The sequence below is a fragment of the Mandrillus leucophaeus genome, unplaced genomic scaffold (genome assembly GCF_000951045.1).
Source record: "Mandrillus leucophaeus isolate KB7577 unplaced genomic scaffold, Mleu.le_1.0 Scaffold5, whole genome shotgun sequence".
In the NCBI taxonomy this organism is placed as follows: Eukaryota; Metazoa; Chordata; class Mammalia; order Primates; family Cercopithecidae; genus Mandrillus; species Mandrillus leucophaeus.
The window spans coordinates 4,738,948-4,751,057 of record NW_012105364.1 but is presented as its reverse complement, the minus strand read 5'-3'; the positions used below and the strand labels follow the sequence as shown (position 1 = coordinate 4,751,057).

General features: G+C 41.4%; 2 protein-coding genes across 2 annotated transcripts in view; one reads left to right on the top strand and one right to left on the bottom strand.

Moving 5' to 3' along the window:
* TMEM209 (transmembrane protein 209) overlaps positions 1-951 on the bottom strand; it is a 46,795-nt gene extending 45,844 nt beyond the window's left edge. Inside the window, exon 1 of the mRNA XM_011995988.1 lies at positions 896-951. Within this exon, the coding sequence (XP_011851378.1) occupies positions 896-898 (3 nt within the window). The 5' untranslated portion in view covers positions 899-951. The remainder of the gene's footprint in view (positions 1-895) is intronic.
* A 2,492-nt stretch (positions 952-3,443) lies between these two features.
* Positions 3,444-12,110, top strand: LOC105550822 (serine-rich single-pass membrane protein 1). The gene is made up of 3 exons (XM_011995866.1): positions 3,444-3,671; positions 8,475-8,529; positions 11,250-12,110. Exons 1-3 carry the CDS (start codon positions 3,489-3,491, stop codon positions 11,744-11,746), a joined length of 735 nt encoding a protein of 244 aa, XP_011851256.1. The 5' UTR covers positions 3,444-3,488; the 3' UTR covers positions 11,747-12,110.

The window sequence follows — 12,110 nt, the reverse complement described above, 5'->3', positions numbered from 1 at the left end:
TACAGGCGCCCACCATCGTGCCCAGCTGAGTTTTGTATTTTTAGTAGAGATGGGGTTTCGACATCTTGGCCAGGCTGGTCTCGAACTCCTGACCTTGAGATCCATCCGCCTCAGCCTCCCAAAGTGTTGGGATTGTAGGCGTGAGCCACCGCGCCCAGCCGTGGCTGGTTATTTAAGAACAACTTAATACTTCCAATATATAAAAAAGTCTTATTTTGTAATTTAAGGATTGATGATTATGTCTGGAAATACTTTGTATTTTGTCTTTGGGGTATGTTACAAGGACCAGGCAGAAGGCTAATTTCAGAAACTCAAAATATCAAGTTTGGGAGGCTATATTCCATATCTCCTTTACGTCATAAGGACTCTTCTACATCCTCATGCAGACGCCATTACTATCTAAACAACTCTGCATTTGGACGGCTGTACTCCAGGGCTCTCCCTTTTGTGTGTGGATAGAGGATAAGGATTTAAGCTTCAGAAGGGCACGTACTCATGATGAGGTAGTGAGGGGAGTAAGAGGGAGAGAGGGGAAAACGTGCATTGTTTTGGTCCACATTTGGGATTTATAATTCCTTTCTTCAGCTAGGCTCAACTCTTACAGACAGTGCAAAATTTGTTCCAGCGACAAGGAGTTGTATCCCACAGGGCACAGAGCAACAGCCTTCGCACCACTCAGCCCCCGCGTCCCTTTCCCAGTCCAGAGCTTCCCTCCCCGGCTCCTCGGCACGAACTTCAGCGACTCTATTGCTTCTTTCTTCCCTTCCCCTAGAGAGGCGGGACGCCTAGTCACATCCCCCCTCGGCTAAACCCCGAACAGATCAGCAGGCGCGGAACTCCCACAACCCGCGTGGATTCCAAAACAGGAAGCACAAACATGACCCCGAAAACGCACCATGTCCTCTGGCCGGAAAACGCAGACTCCCGCCACTCTCTCTGGGCATGCGCGAAGCCAAGGGCAAGAGGGAGGCGACCGGCAGGCGGCTCTAAAGTTACCGGAAGAACTGGGCAGTCTCTTCTCGCGAGAAAGGGAGGGGTCGCAGGCCCTGGCGCTGGGAGCGTTACCAGGGAAACAGGTCTTGGTTTTGTGGCTCCCACTCAGCTGCGGGTGAAAGCTAAGCAGCAAAATTCAGAGAACCCGCAGTAAAAATAATTATAACGAGCCGAATTTTGTATCTATTAATATAATTTTAGCTTCCGTAGGGCATTTATAGACTCACATGTGTAAACTGATCAAGTAGGGTGGCTCACCGTAGGATAGAGTGGCATGATAAAGTGGCCAGACACCATCAGTAACAAAGCATTTCTTTCTTTCCCCTATGCTAAAACATCTGTGTCAAGAGTTCTGACCCCATGTAAAGTCTTTTTTTTTTTTTTGTTTGAGACGGGTTTTTGCCACGTTGGCCAGTCTGGCCTCTTATCTCCTAACCTCAAGGGATCCTCCCGCCTCAGCCTCCCAAACGCCTGCTGGCCTCCCACCGCCTTTTGGGATTACAGGCATGAGCCACGGCGCCAGCCTGAATTCTTAAATAATCTGTTTAGTAGGGTGCAGCAGTAACAAGCACACCCAAAATTTGTTTTATTGAAGTTGCTGGTGGTTTTGAGATTAAAAATAATAACAACACGTTTTTCTATGTATTTTCTGGAAGAGCTTCTCATCCTGAGGAAAAGGTTGGGCTTTGTTTCATTTAGCACAAGTGTGCCGCTCAGCGAGGTGCAGGGATATAGAAAATAAGAGCCCCCTGGTTACTACCCAGAGGAGCTCAACCCCAGCGGAGGCCCAAAGATGCATTTCGAAGGCAGGTGAGGTGGTGCAGTGCGCCCCAAGGGGGCACGTACAGCCCAGCCCCAGGTTTCGCGAGCCTCCTGGAGGAGATGACGCGTTCGAGAGTCAACAGCCAGAATCCCAGGACCTGGGGATTTGTTCTGAAGTGTGCCTCTAATAAAAACATTAAACCATGTCACAATAAGCTACTGGATTATTACATCATGCATGCCCAATGGCCAAAGTTTTTCCTAAAATGATCGTAAGGTTAATACCGCGTGGTATTGTATATTAATGAAAACCGGCAGGTACCCTGTGCTCTTACAGAGCTAACTTTTTTAGTTAAGTTTTATCATTTTTAGATTGCTTTAGCAGCAATGTAGTTTTGCTCTAGTTTTAGATTTAGAGATGAACTAACTTGAAAATTGTTCAAAGTGAAAGGGCTCAAGGTACAGTCAAAATTAGAATACCAACCGGGTGTGGTGGCTCACGCCTGTAATCCAAACACTTTGGGAGGCCGAGGCGGGTGGATCACGAGGTTAGGAGATGGAGACCATCCTGGCTAACACGCTGAATCCCCGCCTCTACTAAAAATACAAAAAATTAGTCGGGCGTGGTGGCGCGCGCCTGTAATCCCTACTCTGGAGGCTGAGGCAGGAGAATTACTTGAGCCTGGGAAGCCGAGGTTGCGGTGAGCCGAGATGGTGCCACTGCATTCCAGTCTGGCCGACAGAGTGAGACCCTGTTAAAAAAAATAATAATAATAATAATTAGAATACCAGGTTCCCACCTGCTCCCTATGTGACTTTCCTAAGAAGAAATTGTATGCATTTGACATAGTTCATAGTAGTTCATAACGGGCACATCTGTGTTTTTCCCTCTTCATGTAATCTATAAACTGTTGTGTGCATTTATTCAAGGCTTAAAAAAGAACACTACTGACCAAATGACAGTGAGTATTATGTATTAGGGCTGCCATAACGAAACATTATAGACAGGTGGCTTAAACAACAGAAATTATTATTTTTTAAATAATATTTTTTAAATTATTATTTTTTCATAATTTTGGAGGCTGGAAGTCTAAGATCAAATTGTCAGCAGGGTTCGTTTCTCCTGAGGCAGATCTCCTTGCAGACGGCCACCTTGTATTGTGACCTTGATTTCTGTGCTTGTGAATCCTTGCTGTCTTCTTATAAGGATACCAGTTGTGTTGGATTAGGGCCCTACCCTTATGACCTCATTTAATTTTAATTACCTCCTTAAAGGCCTCATCTCCAAATAGAGTCACACTGGAGGTAAGGGCTTCAACGTATGAATTTTAGGGAACACAGTTCAATCAGTAATACATTAGAACTGTCTACGATAATTTGCAATGGCATGATACATATAAAAGAGTCTGAATTAAAATGAGTGGATACAATAAACACTTAGATGTAAAGATAGGAAAATATAGTATATACAAGTTTTAGGGAAAAAAAATTAAGGCAGAATGCACCATATTGAGGTATGGGGGAAAATACCGTAAACATTCACAGAAGTAATTTGAATAAGCCTTCCACAAACTTAGAAATCCAAGAAGCATTTGTCAGTTCCTAGAACAGTTGCTTATTATATGTCATAATAAGTTGCCAAGGAAATTATCATACATCATAGAGGGAGTGAAGTAGTTCCCAGTCATCTTTATCCCTTTGAGCGTGGTTTATTTTTTGAGCAAGCAGCCATCATGGGAGACCTTTTTTCCTTATTTTGGGAGGTAGATCCTCCCCCCATACCTTTAAATTGTGCCATTCCAAATCAGGATTATGAATGCCGGAAGGATGACTCTTGTGGGACCATAGGGAACTTCCTGCTTTGGTATTTTGTCATTGTATTTGTCCTGATGTTCTTCTCTAGGGCTTCTGTCTGGGTAGGATATCTTTTTTTTTTCATTTTAAATAATATGTTTACTGTATACTAGAAAATTTCCATAAAATACATTTACTATACTTTGATGAAACTACTTTTAAAAGTTGTTTAGTTTTAAAAAGAATGCAATCTTATTCTGCAGAATCCGGGAATATGGAAAAGGATGAAGAGGAAAATATAAAGCTACAGTTATCCTCTTTCCCAGAGATAACCACTGTTAACATTTTGGAGTATGTTCTTCCAGTTTGTTTTTTTCTTCTCTCTCTATCCCAATATATCTCTCCCCATTTCTCTGTCTTTGATCTTACATGGTTGGCATTATATTGCATATATTTTCATATCCTGCTTTTTAAGCTTAATAATATATCGGAAATACTTCTATAAATTATATTCACTCAGCAGCACTTTTAATGACTGCATAATTTTCTGTCTTTTGATTGCACCAAAAAATTCTGCAAGTTTGAAACATTCAGATTGTTTACAGTTTATCCATATGCTATGTAATGCTGGCATAAACCTCCCTGCTGGTTAATGACTTCCAAATCCCTTTTCTAGCCATGTGATTCTAATCAAAGATACAAAAGTTGTCATATTGATAGGATACATGCTGTAGGATTTTGGGGTTTTTAGAATGAGGCAATACACTTTCTGCATAGAATAAGATGCAGAGCTAGACTAAACAGAACTAAAGTCACCACTAAAATGCCATCGTCTTAAGAATGAGATATCCTACTTTATCAGGAATGTGATGCTTCCAACATATTATGAGTAACTAAGCTCTTCTTTTTTTTTTTCTTGAGATGGAGTCTCGCTGTATCACCCAGGCTGGAGTGAAGTGGTGCAATCTTGGCTCACTACAACCTCTGCCTCCCGGATTCAAGTGATTCTCCTGCCTCAGCCTCCCTAGTAGCTGGGACCACAGGTGCAAGCCACCACGCCCTGCTTATTTTTGTATTTTTAGTACAGATGGGGTTTCACTATGTTGGCCAGGCTGGTCTCAAACTCCTGACCTCAAGTGATCTGCCCGCTTTGGCCTCCCAAAGTGCTGGGATTACAGGCATGAGCCATCACGCCCAGCGGTAACCTAGCTCTTATAATTCGCTGACATGATATCCTTGCTGGTCATTAATACCAGGCTGATGATTAAGAAAACCACCATCAAGTAGCATTATAGCCAGAGCCCTGTGCTGGCAGTGGTCAGTAAGACTTAGTGCTCTATGAGCTCTGGATGGGGTGGAGAAGGTTTGTTATGTCCATGCCAGCTGGATTCTATTCTAATAATCAAAGACTTTTTGATAACCACCACCTCCTGGTGAAGAAGAGCTTTCATCTAAAGTCTAAATGCTTCTTAAGGTAAATACTTTGCCAAAAGGAGATTTAGAATAGTGATAACTTATATGTGTCTTAGACTCCCTAGCTAAGTATATTGAATTTGTCTGGCCTGGCAAGCAAAGCTACTTTAGAAAATTAACAAAAAAATTGAAATTGATCACTGGCAATTTCATCATGAATTAAGAGGTCTAAGCTATTTTTTTTTTTTTTTCTTTTTGAGACGGAGTCTCGCCCTGTCGCCCAGGCTGGAGTGCAATGGCACGATCTCGGCTCACTGCAACCTGTGCCTCCGGGGTTCAGGCGATTCTCCTGCCTCAGCCTCCTGAGTATCTGGGATTACAGGCGTGCGCCTCCACGCCCAGCTAATTTTTGTATTTTTAGTAGAGATGGAGTTTCACCATGTTGGCCAGGCTGGTCTCAAACTCCTGACCTTGTGATCCACCCGCCTCAGCCTCCCAAAGTGCTGGGATTACAGGTATGAGCCACTGCGCCTGGCCCAGTCTAAGCTATTTTTCTGCTCCCTTGCTTGCATCAGCTCTTGGGAGTCATACAGCCTTGAGCTTCCAGGACCTCAAGAGAGCATGTGGTCCAGCCTCCTGTTTGTAGGCAAGTAAGTTATCATTATCCCTCCCCCACCCATTTTTTATTGATAAGGCCCAATGAAATTAAGTGACTTGTCCAATGTCACAAAAGTGTTAGTGACAGAAGAGGAATATACCCAGATTTCCTGTCAAATTATTTGTTTGCATCAAAGCATAGTCTGAAATGTCCACTTAGATCTACTCAGTCCTGATTAAAACCTTAATTATGTTAGAGGTTTCGTCTTTCACTTTTTACCCTTGTGGCGGCTACAATCGGCTGGGCTGCTTCTTCTGAAGGCTCCCAGATTTGAAATCTGAGAACCATATGAGAGCTAGTAAAGGAGGATGGAATTTTTCCTTCACTTTGAACTTCTTCATTTTCTCTGCTAAACTTTGAGACTTTATTTACAAACCTTGAGGTAATGGTAAAAGCGCGATGGAAATGTAATTATCCTCCAACACAAAGCACACTGATTTCCTCTGAATTTGCCACTTTTTAAAGTGGCATTCACCCTTTTGCTTTCAGACTATAAATACTATATTTAGTTTATATTTTTATTTTATGTTTATTCAGACTGCTAGTGCAGTATTTTTCTGGACAATAGCAATCTATACTCCTTATTTTGCTTATGTGGAAACTGAGCTTAAGAGGTGTTAAGTGGCTTGGAAAAATCAGAGTTGTTAGTGGCAGAAAGAGAGCCACGGCCCACATTTTCTACTCTGCCCCTCAGGGCAGGCACTCCTGCTGTTTTCACTCACTGAGTCACACACAAAGACAGTTAATAAAATGCTTTTCATAACCACAGTTCATATGATCCCACCTAGTTCAATGCAAAATCTTTCTTTTGATTTTGTGGTTATATTTTGATTTGACATCAAATGTGAGAGCTTTCTGTGGAAATGATATAAGCCTAATAAGTGTTTTTAAACACCTTCTCCCGTCTATTACAAAAGTACACATTATATAGAAAATGTGGAAATTATAGGGCAGAAGACAAAACAAAATAATCACTCCAGATTATGTAGAAATAACCAACTACTGTTAACTTTTAGGCTTATAAACTTCCAATTCTTTTGGTTTTTTTCCTTTTCTATAACCTAATCTAAGTGATACATATTAAATTTAAAATATTTAAGCCCCTTCCAAAAGCATTTTTTAGAAAGTGGTATCTATTTTTTTTTTTTTTTGAGATGGAGTCTCGCTCTGTCACCCAGGCTGGAGTTCTGTGGCGCGATCTTGGCTCACTGCAAGCTCCACCTCTCAGGTTCATGCCATTCTCCTGCCTCAGCCTCCCGGGTAGCTGGGACTACAGGCGCCCGCCACCACGCCTGGCAAATTTTTTTGTATTTTTAGTAGAGACAGAGTTTCACTGTATTAGCCAAGATGTTCTCAATTTCCTGACCTTGTGATCCGCCTGCCTCGGCCTCCCAAAGTGCTGAGATTACAGGCGTGAGCCACCATGCCTGGCCAGAAAGTGGTATCTTAAAAGAGAACTCCACTTTCAAGATTTTTGGAGAATGATTGCTGTAACCTAGAAAACAAAAAGGCACCTCATTAAAGATGCTTGCCTACCATTGCAGAGATCAGATATTAAGAAAAGAATGAGCCGAGGGTCTTAGATTGCAGTTACAAATACCCAACTATGGTACTTTTCATCCCAAAGAAACTGGACTTCCACATAAATTCATTTTTTTCCTAATTGTAGACAATTTGAAAAAATTGGGAGAGAAAAAGTCCATTTCAACACTTAAAGCCAACCATAGCTATCATTTTATATGCTCCTTAAAGTCTTTTTTTTTCATATTTTAAGCTAATTTGTGCTCATGCTGTATATACAAATTTGCATCTTGATGTAATACCATACCCAGTATGGTAGCACACTTATTTCCTCATATTATGACATACCTTTATTATAATAATTTTACAACTGTTTATTATATAATTGTACCATAATTTACTTAAACCATTGTCTACTTTTGAATTTTATATTATCGTAATTATACTGTGATGAATGTTTCTGTGCACAAAGCTTTCTTCTGAGGGTTATTTCTTGCTGATAGATTCCCGGAGAGAGAATTATATGTCAAAGGCGTTAATGAAAATTTCTAGTTTTTGTTATTTTCTGAAAGGGTTGGTTTATATCTGTGTCTTTTGGCAAAATCACTTTCAGAATCAGAAAATGGGACACTAATCTGAAAAACGGGACAAATATATTTATGGAGTATTGGGGGGCAGAATATTTGAAATTGGAACTATTCAAAGAAATCCATTTCTTCTGGTTGCCATATTCACAAATAATATATTATGATTACATTTTGGAGGAAACTTTTGGAGGGATTAAGGAGATATTAAGTTCATGAATTCAGGTAAAGATCTTTGTGTATGGTAGATGTCTTCTATCTTAAAGAACTATCAATAATGTACCCTGATCAAACCTCCTTTAACAACTAAACTAATCTGGGCCGGGCACGGTGGCTCACACCTGTAATCCCAGCACTTTGGGAGGCCAAGGCAGGCAGATCACTTGAGGTCAGGAGTTCGAGACGAGCCTGGCCAACATGGTGAAACCCTGTCTCTACTAAAAATACAAAAATTAGCCGGACATGGTAGCGGGCAGCTGTAATCCCAGCTACTTGGGAGGCCGAGGCAGGAGAATCACTTGAACCCAGAAGATAGAGGTTGTAGTGAGCTGAGATCATGCCACTGCACTCCAGTCTGGGCAACAGAGTGAGACTCTCCAAAAATAAATAAGTAAAATAAAATAAAATAAAATAATAAAAAAAATAAAATCAGACATTGTCAATGGGCCTTGGCAATAGTGTTTTATAACCAGTACATATTATCAAAAAACAACTGAGATCACTCTTACTGACCTGTGTTTCTGAAACAGATGTCTGAGGATAAAAAGGATGAAGGCAGTGGGACAAGTACTTCAGTAAGGAAAGGTGAGAACCAGTGCCTATTTGGTATTGGGCTATGAGGGGAAGAATATGTGTGGTGTTGCATGCCTGTAGTCCCAGCTACTCAGGAGGCTGAGGCAGGAGGATTGTTTGAGCTAAGCAGTTCAAGACCACAGCTTGAGCAACATAGTGAGACCCAGTATCAAAAAAAAAAAAAAAAAAAAGAAGAAAGATGAAGAAAGAAATTTGTGCTGAGTGTGGAAAGCAAACAACAGAGATGAACAGCTTAGAGCATTGTCAGACTTTGCACACCAGAGAAGGCCCATTGGGATTGGGTGAGTTTTTGCTTTTGGACTCCCTAGTGCAGAGGGACAGTTTAGCTGCTTAACAAGAAGCTATGAATTACTGGGAGGTGGAGCTCAAGTTCTTTTTTCACTCCTTAGCACTCTCCCTTCACATTGCTTGCCCTTCCCACACCCTCACTGTTAGTGCTATTACAGGATTATGAGCTGTCTATGACATCTTTTTCAACAACCTATAAGCAGTGGTGTGCTGGTAAATGTTTAACACTGGCTCTCCAAAACTCCTGTGTGTACATATGCTTACTAAAAATGTTACTGATAAAAAGGTTGCATGTCATCTCAGCACCCCCGGAGGCTGAAGTAGAACTGCTTGAGGCTAGGACTTCAAGATCAGCCTGGAGAACATAGCAAAACCCTATCTCTTAAAAAAAGAAAATTAGGGCCAGGTGCGGTGGCTCACACCTGTAATCCCAGGACTTTGGGAGGTCGAGGCAGGCGGATTACGAGGTCAGGAGATCGAGACCATCCTGGCTAACATGGTGAAACCCCATCTCTACTAAAAATACAAAAAAATTAGCTGGGCATGGTGGCGGGCGCCTGTAGTCCCAGCTACTTGGGAGGCTGAGGCAGGAGAATGGCATGAACCTGGGAGGCAGAGCTTGCAGTGAGCCGACAGCATGCCACCGCACTCCAGCCTGGGTGAGAGAGCGAGACTCTAAAAAAAAAAAAAAAAAAAGAAGAAAATTAGCTGGCATGGTTGTTTGCACCTGTAGTGTCAGCTACTTAGGAGGCTGAGGCAACAGAATCACTTGAGCCCAGGAGTCCGAGGCTGCCAGTGAGCCATGATCATGCCACTGCACTCCAGCCTGGGCAGCAGAGCGAGTTCCTGACTCAAAAAATTAAATAAATAAAAATTAAATAAGTAAATATATATCACACCATTTATAAATAATAAAATATACAATACTCCTTATGGCCAATTTCATATAGACAACTGATTCTCACAAAACGCTCTCCTTGATTTTTGCCAGACCCTTGCACCTTAGCCAACCATGGCTGCAATTGATGAACAAGTATAGTTTCAGCGTGAATGTCATTTTCCTCTAAGCTAAGGAGTGAGATGAAAGCGAAGCAGAAGATAGATGTATGTTGGAAGTTAACTTGGTTGTCAGTGATGTGAGTGACTTCTTTGCTGGAATGGATAATAGTTCTAAAATACTGGAAGAATATTTCCTCATTTTGCAGGGTTAGTCACAATGTAGTGGCTACAGGGATGACACTAAAATGTAATGTGCGTTAGTAACATGTTCTCCATCATTTTCTTAAGCCTAGACAATCAACAAAACCATACATCAAGCCCTGATATTTAGTGTTTGCTGATTTTCATGGTATAAATACTTCCACCAAAGCTGATTTTAAGCTACCCACAGCATGTCATTGAACATGGAGTTGGGAGGAGATGTGCAGTAGTGTATCCTTAACATAGAATTTCCGCTGGGCGCAGTGGTTCTCACCTGTAATCTCAGTACTTTGGGAGGCTAAGGCGGGTGGATCTCCTGAGGTCAGGGGTTCCAGACCAGCCTGGCCAACATGGCAAAACCCTGTCTCTACTAAAAATACAAAAAAATTAGCTAGGCATGGTGGCATGTGCCTATAATCCCAGCAACTAGGGGGGCTGAGGCAGAAGGATCGCTTGAACCTGGGAGACAGAGGTCGCTTGAACCTGGGAGACAGAGGTTGCAGTGAGCCGAGATCGTGCCACTGCACTTCAGCCTGGGCAACAGAGCAAGACTCTGTCTCAAAAAAAAAAAAAGAAAAAAGAAAACACAGCATAGAGTTTCCAACATCCAAATACAACAGACATAAAAAACCAGAAGAGCACACAGCATAATCAAATGTAGTAAGATAATTAGGAAGTGAGGGGTTTTGAGTATTTATTACTTCTATTTTTATTAATTGAATGTATTATAAGTTGGTGTAATTTAATTTTTAATAATGGCTATGTTTAACTATCTTGCAAAATTACTGAAAGTTTATCAGCTCTTCTGAGCGGGTACAAGCCAACTTCAGCACACCACTACATAAAGGAAAGATCCTTCTTAGTTCCTGCTCCCCAAATCACATTCATATACGTGCTTGAATCTTTAAGAGTTCAATTTTCAAAGGAAAAAAAGGTTCTTCTCTAGAAAAGTTTAAAGATCTTTTCCTTTGATCTTATGTTTAGCATCCACAAAACTTCAAAAGTGATATGTCAAGCATCTATCTAAGCTCTCTGGTCTGCAGGAGTTGGGATATGGTACTGGAAAATGCAGTCAGCTGCCAACACTTGCAGGTGACTGGAGAAAAGCAATGGCTTGACAAATGGCCACTAAGAGTGAGCTATATGTGCACAGGCTTCTTAAGTAATAGGAATTTATAGTAACCAACAATGTTACTAACTTGATATGTTTCATTGGTTGTTAGCAAGCAAAGAGACTTCCTACAAGTGGCAAAGCAAAGACGGTGCCTGGGATCCCTCACAGACAATGAAGAAACCAAAGCAGAACCAACTTACTCCTGTAACCAACTCAGAAGTGGCTTTGGTCAATGCCTATCTTGAGCAAAGACGAGCCAGGCGCCAGTCTCAGTTCAATGAGGTGAACCAGAACCAACGTGACAGTGATACTACGGAGTGTGGCAGTGAAGAATCTAACTCAGAAGCCTCCTCATGGAAGGAGAGTGAAAGTGAACACCACCCATCACCAGACAGTATTAAGAGGAGAAAAATGGCTCAGAGGCAAAGGAATCTGGGAAGTTACCAAATGAGTGAAAGGCACTGCCTGCGCTGCAAAGCCATGAGAACCAATGAATGGTTGGTGCACCATTCCCAACAAAAGGCTTCAGTAACACCGCCAATGAAAGGAGACAGTCCAGAGGAAAGTTCCATATCTGACATTACCACGAAATTTAGTAAATTTTGAATTTTATCACGTTCTTCCCTCACTTGAAGCCGAATGAAAGAGATGAATAAAATATGAAAAATCACCAGAGCTCTAGGTGAGGAGACTTTTACAACAAAGTCTCTCTACCAACAAACAAAAACATACTTGGAACCCAAGAGGTAAAATCTCACACAATTCTTTGTTCAAAAAAAAGGCCATCGAATGTGTTTATGGCACCATTAGAACACCGAAGATCTGTATCTGCGATGATTTTTTAATTTGAAATAGCACAAGACAGACATTTTATGCCTTGAGTGTATGTATTTTGTTTATGTCTGTAATACGAATAAGAAAGCTCTTTGAAAATATATTATTTATGTTGAGAAACCACTTAAATGTATTC

What these genes read in the sequence shown, in the direction of transcription:
- LOC105550822 (XM_011995866.1), top strand. Translation starts at nt 3,489, where the DNA reads ATGGGAGACCTTTTTTCCTTATTTTGGGAGGTAGATCCTCCCCCCATA. An exon ending in TCTCTAGGGCTTCTGTCTGG is followed by an intron (nt 3,672 to 8,474) that starts GTAGGATATCTT and finishes TTTCTGAAACAG; the next exon opens with ATGTCTGAGGATAAAAAGGA. An exon ending in AAGTACTTCAGTAAGGAAAG is followed by an intron (nt 8,530 to 11,249) that starts GTGAGAACCAGT and finishes ATTGGTTGTTAG; the next exon opens with CAAGCAAAGAGACTTCCTAC.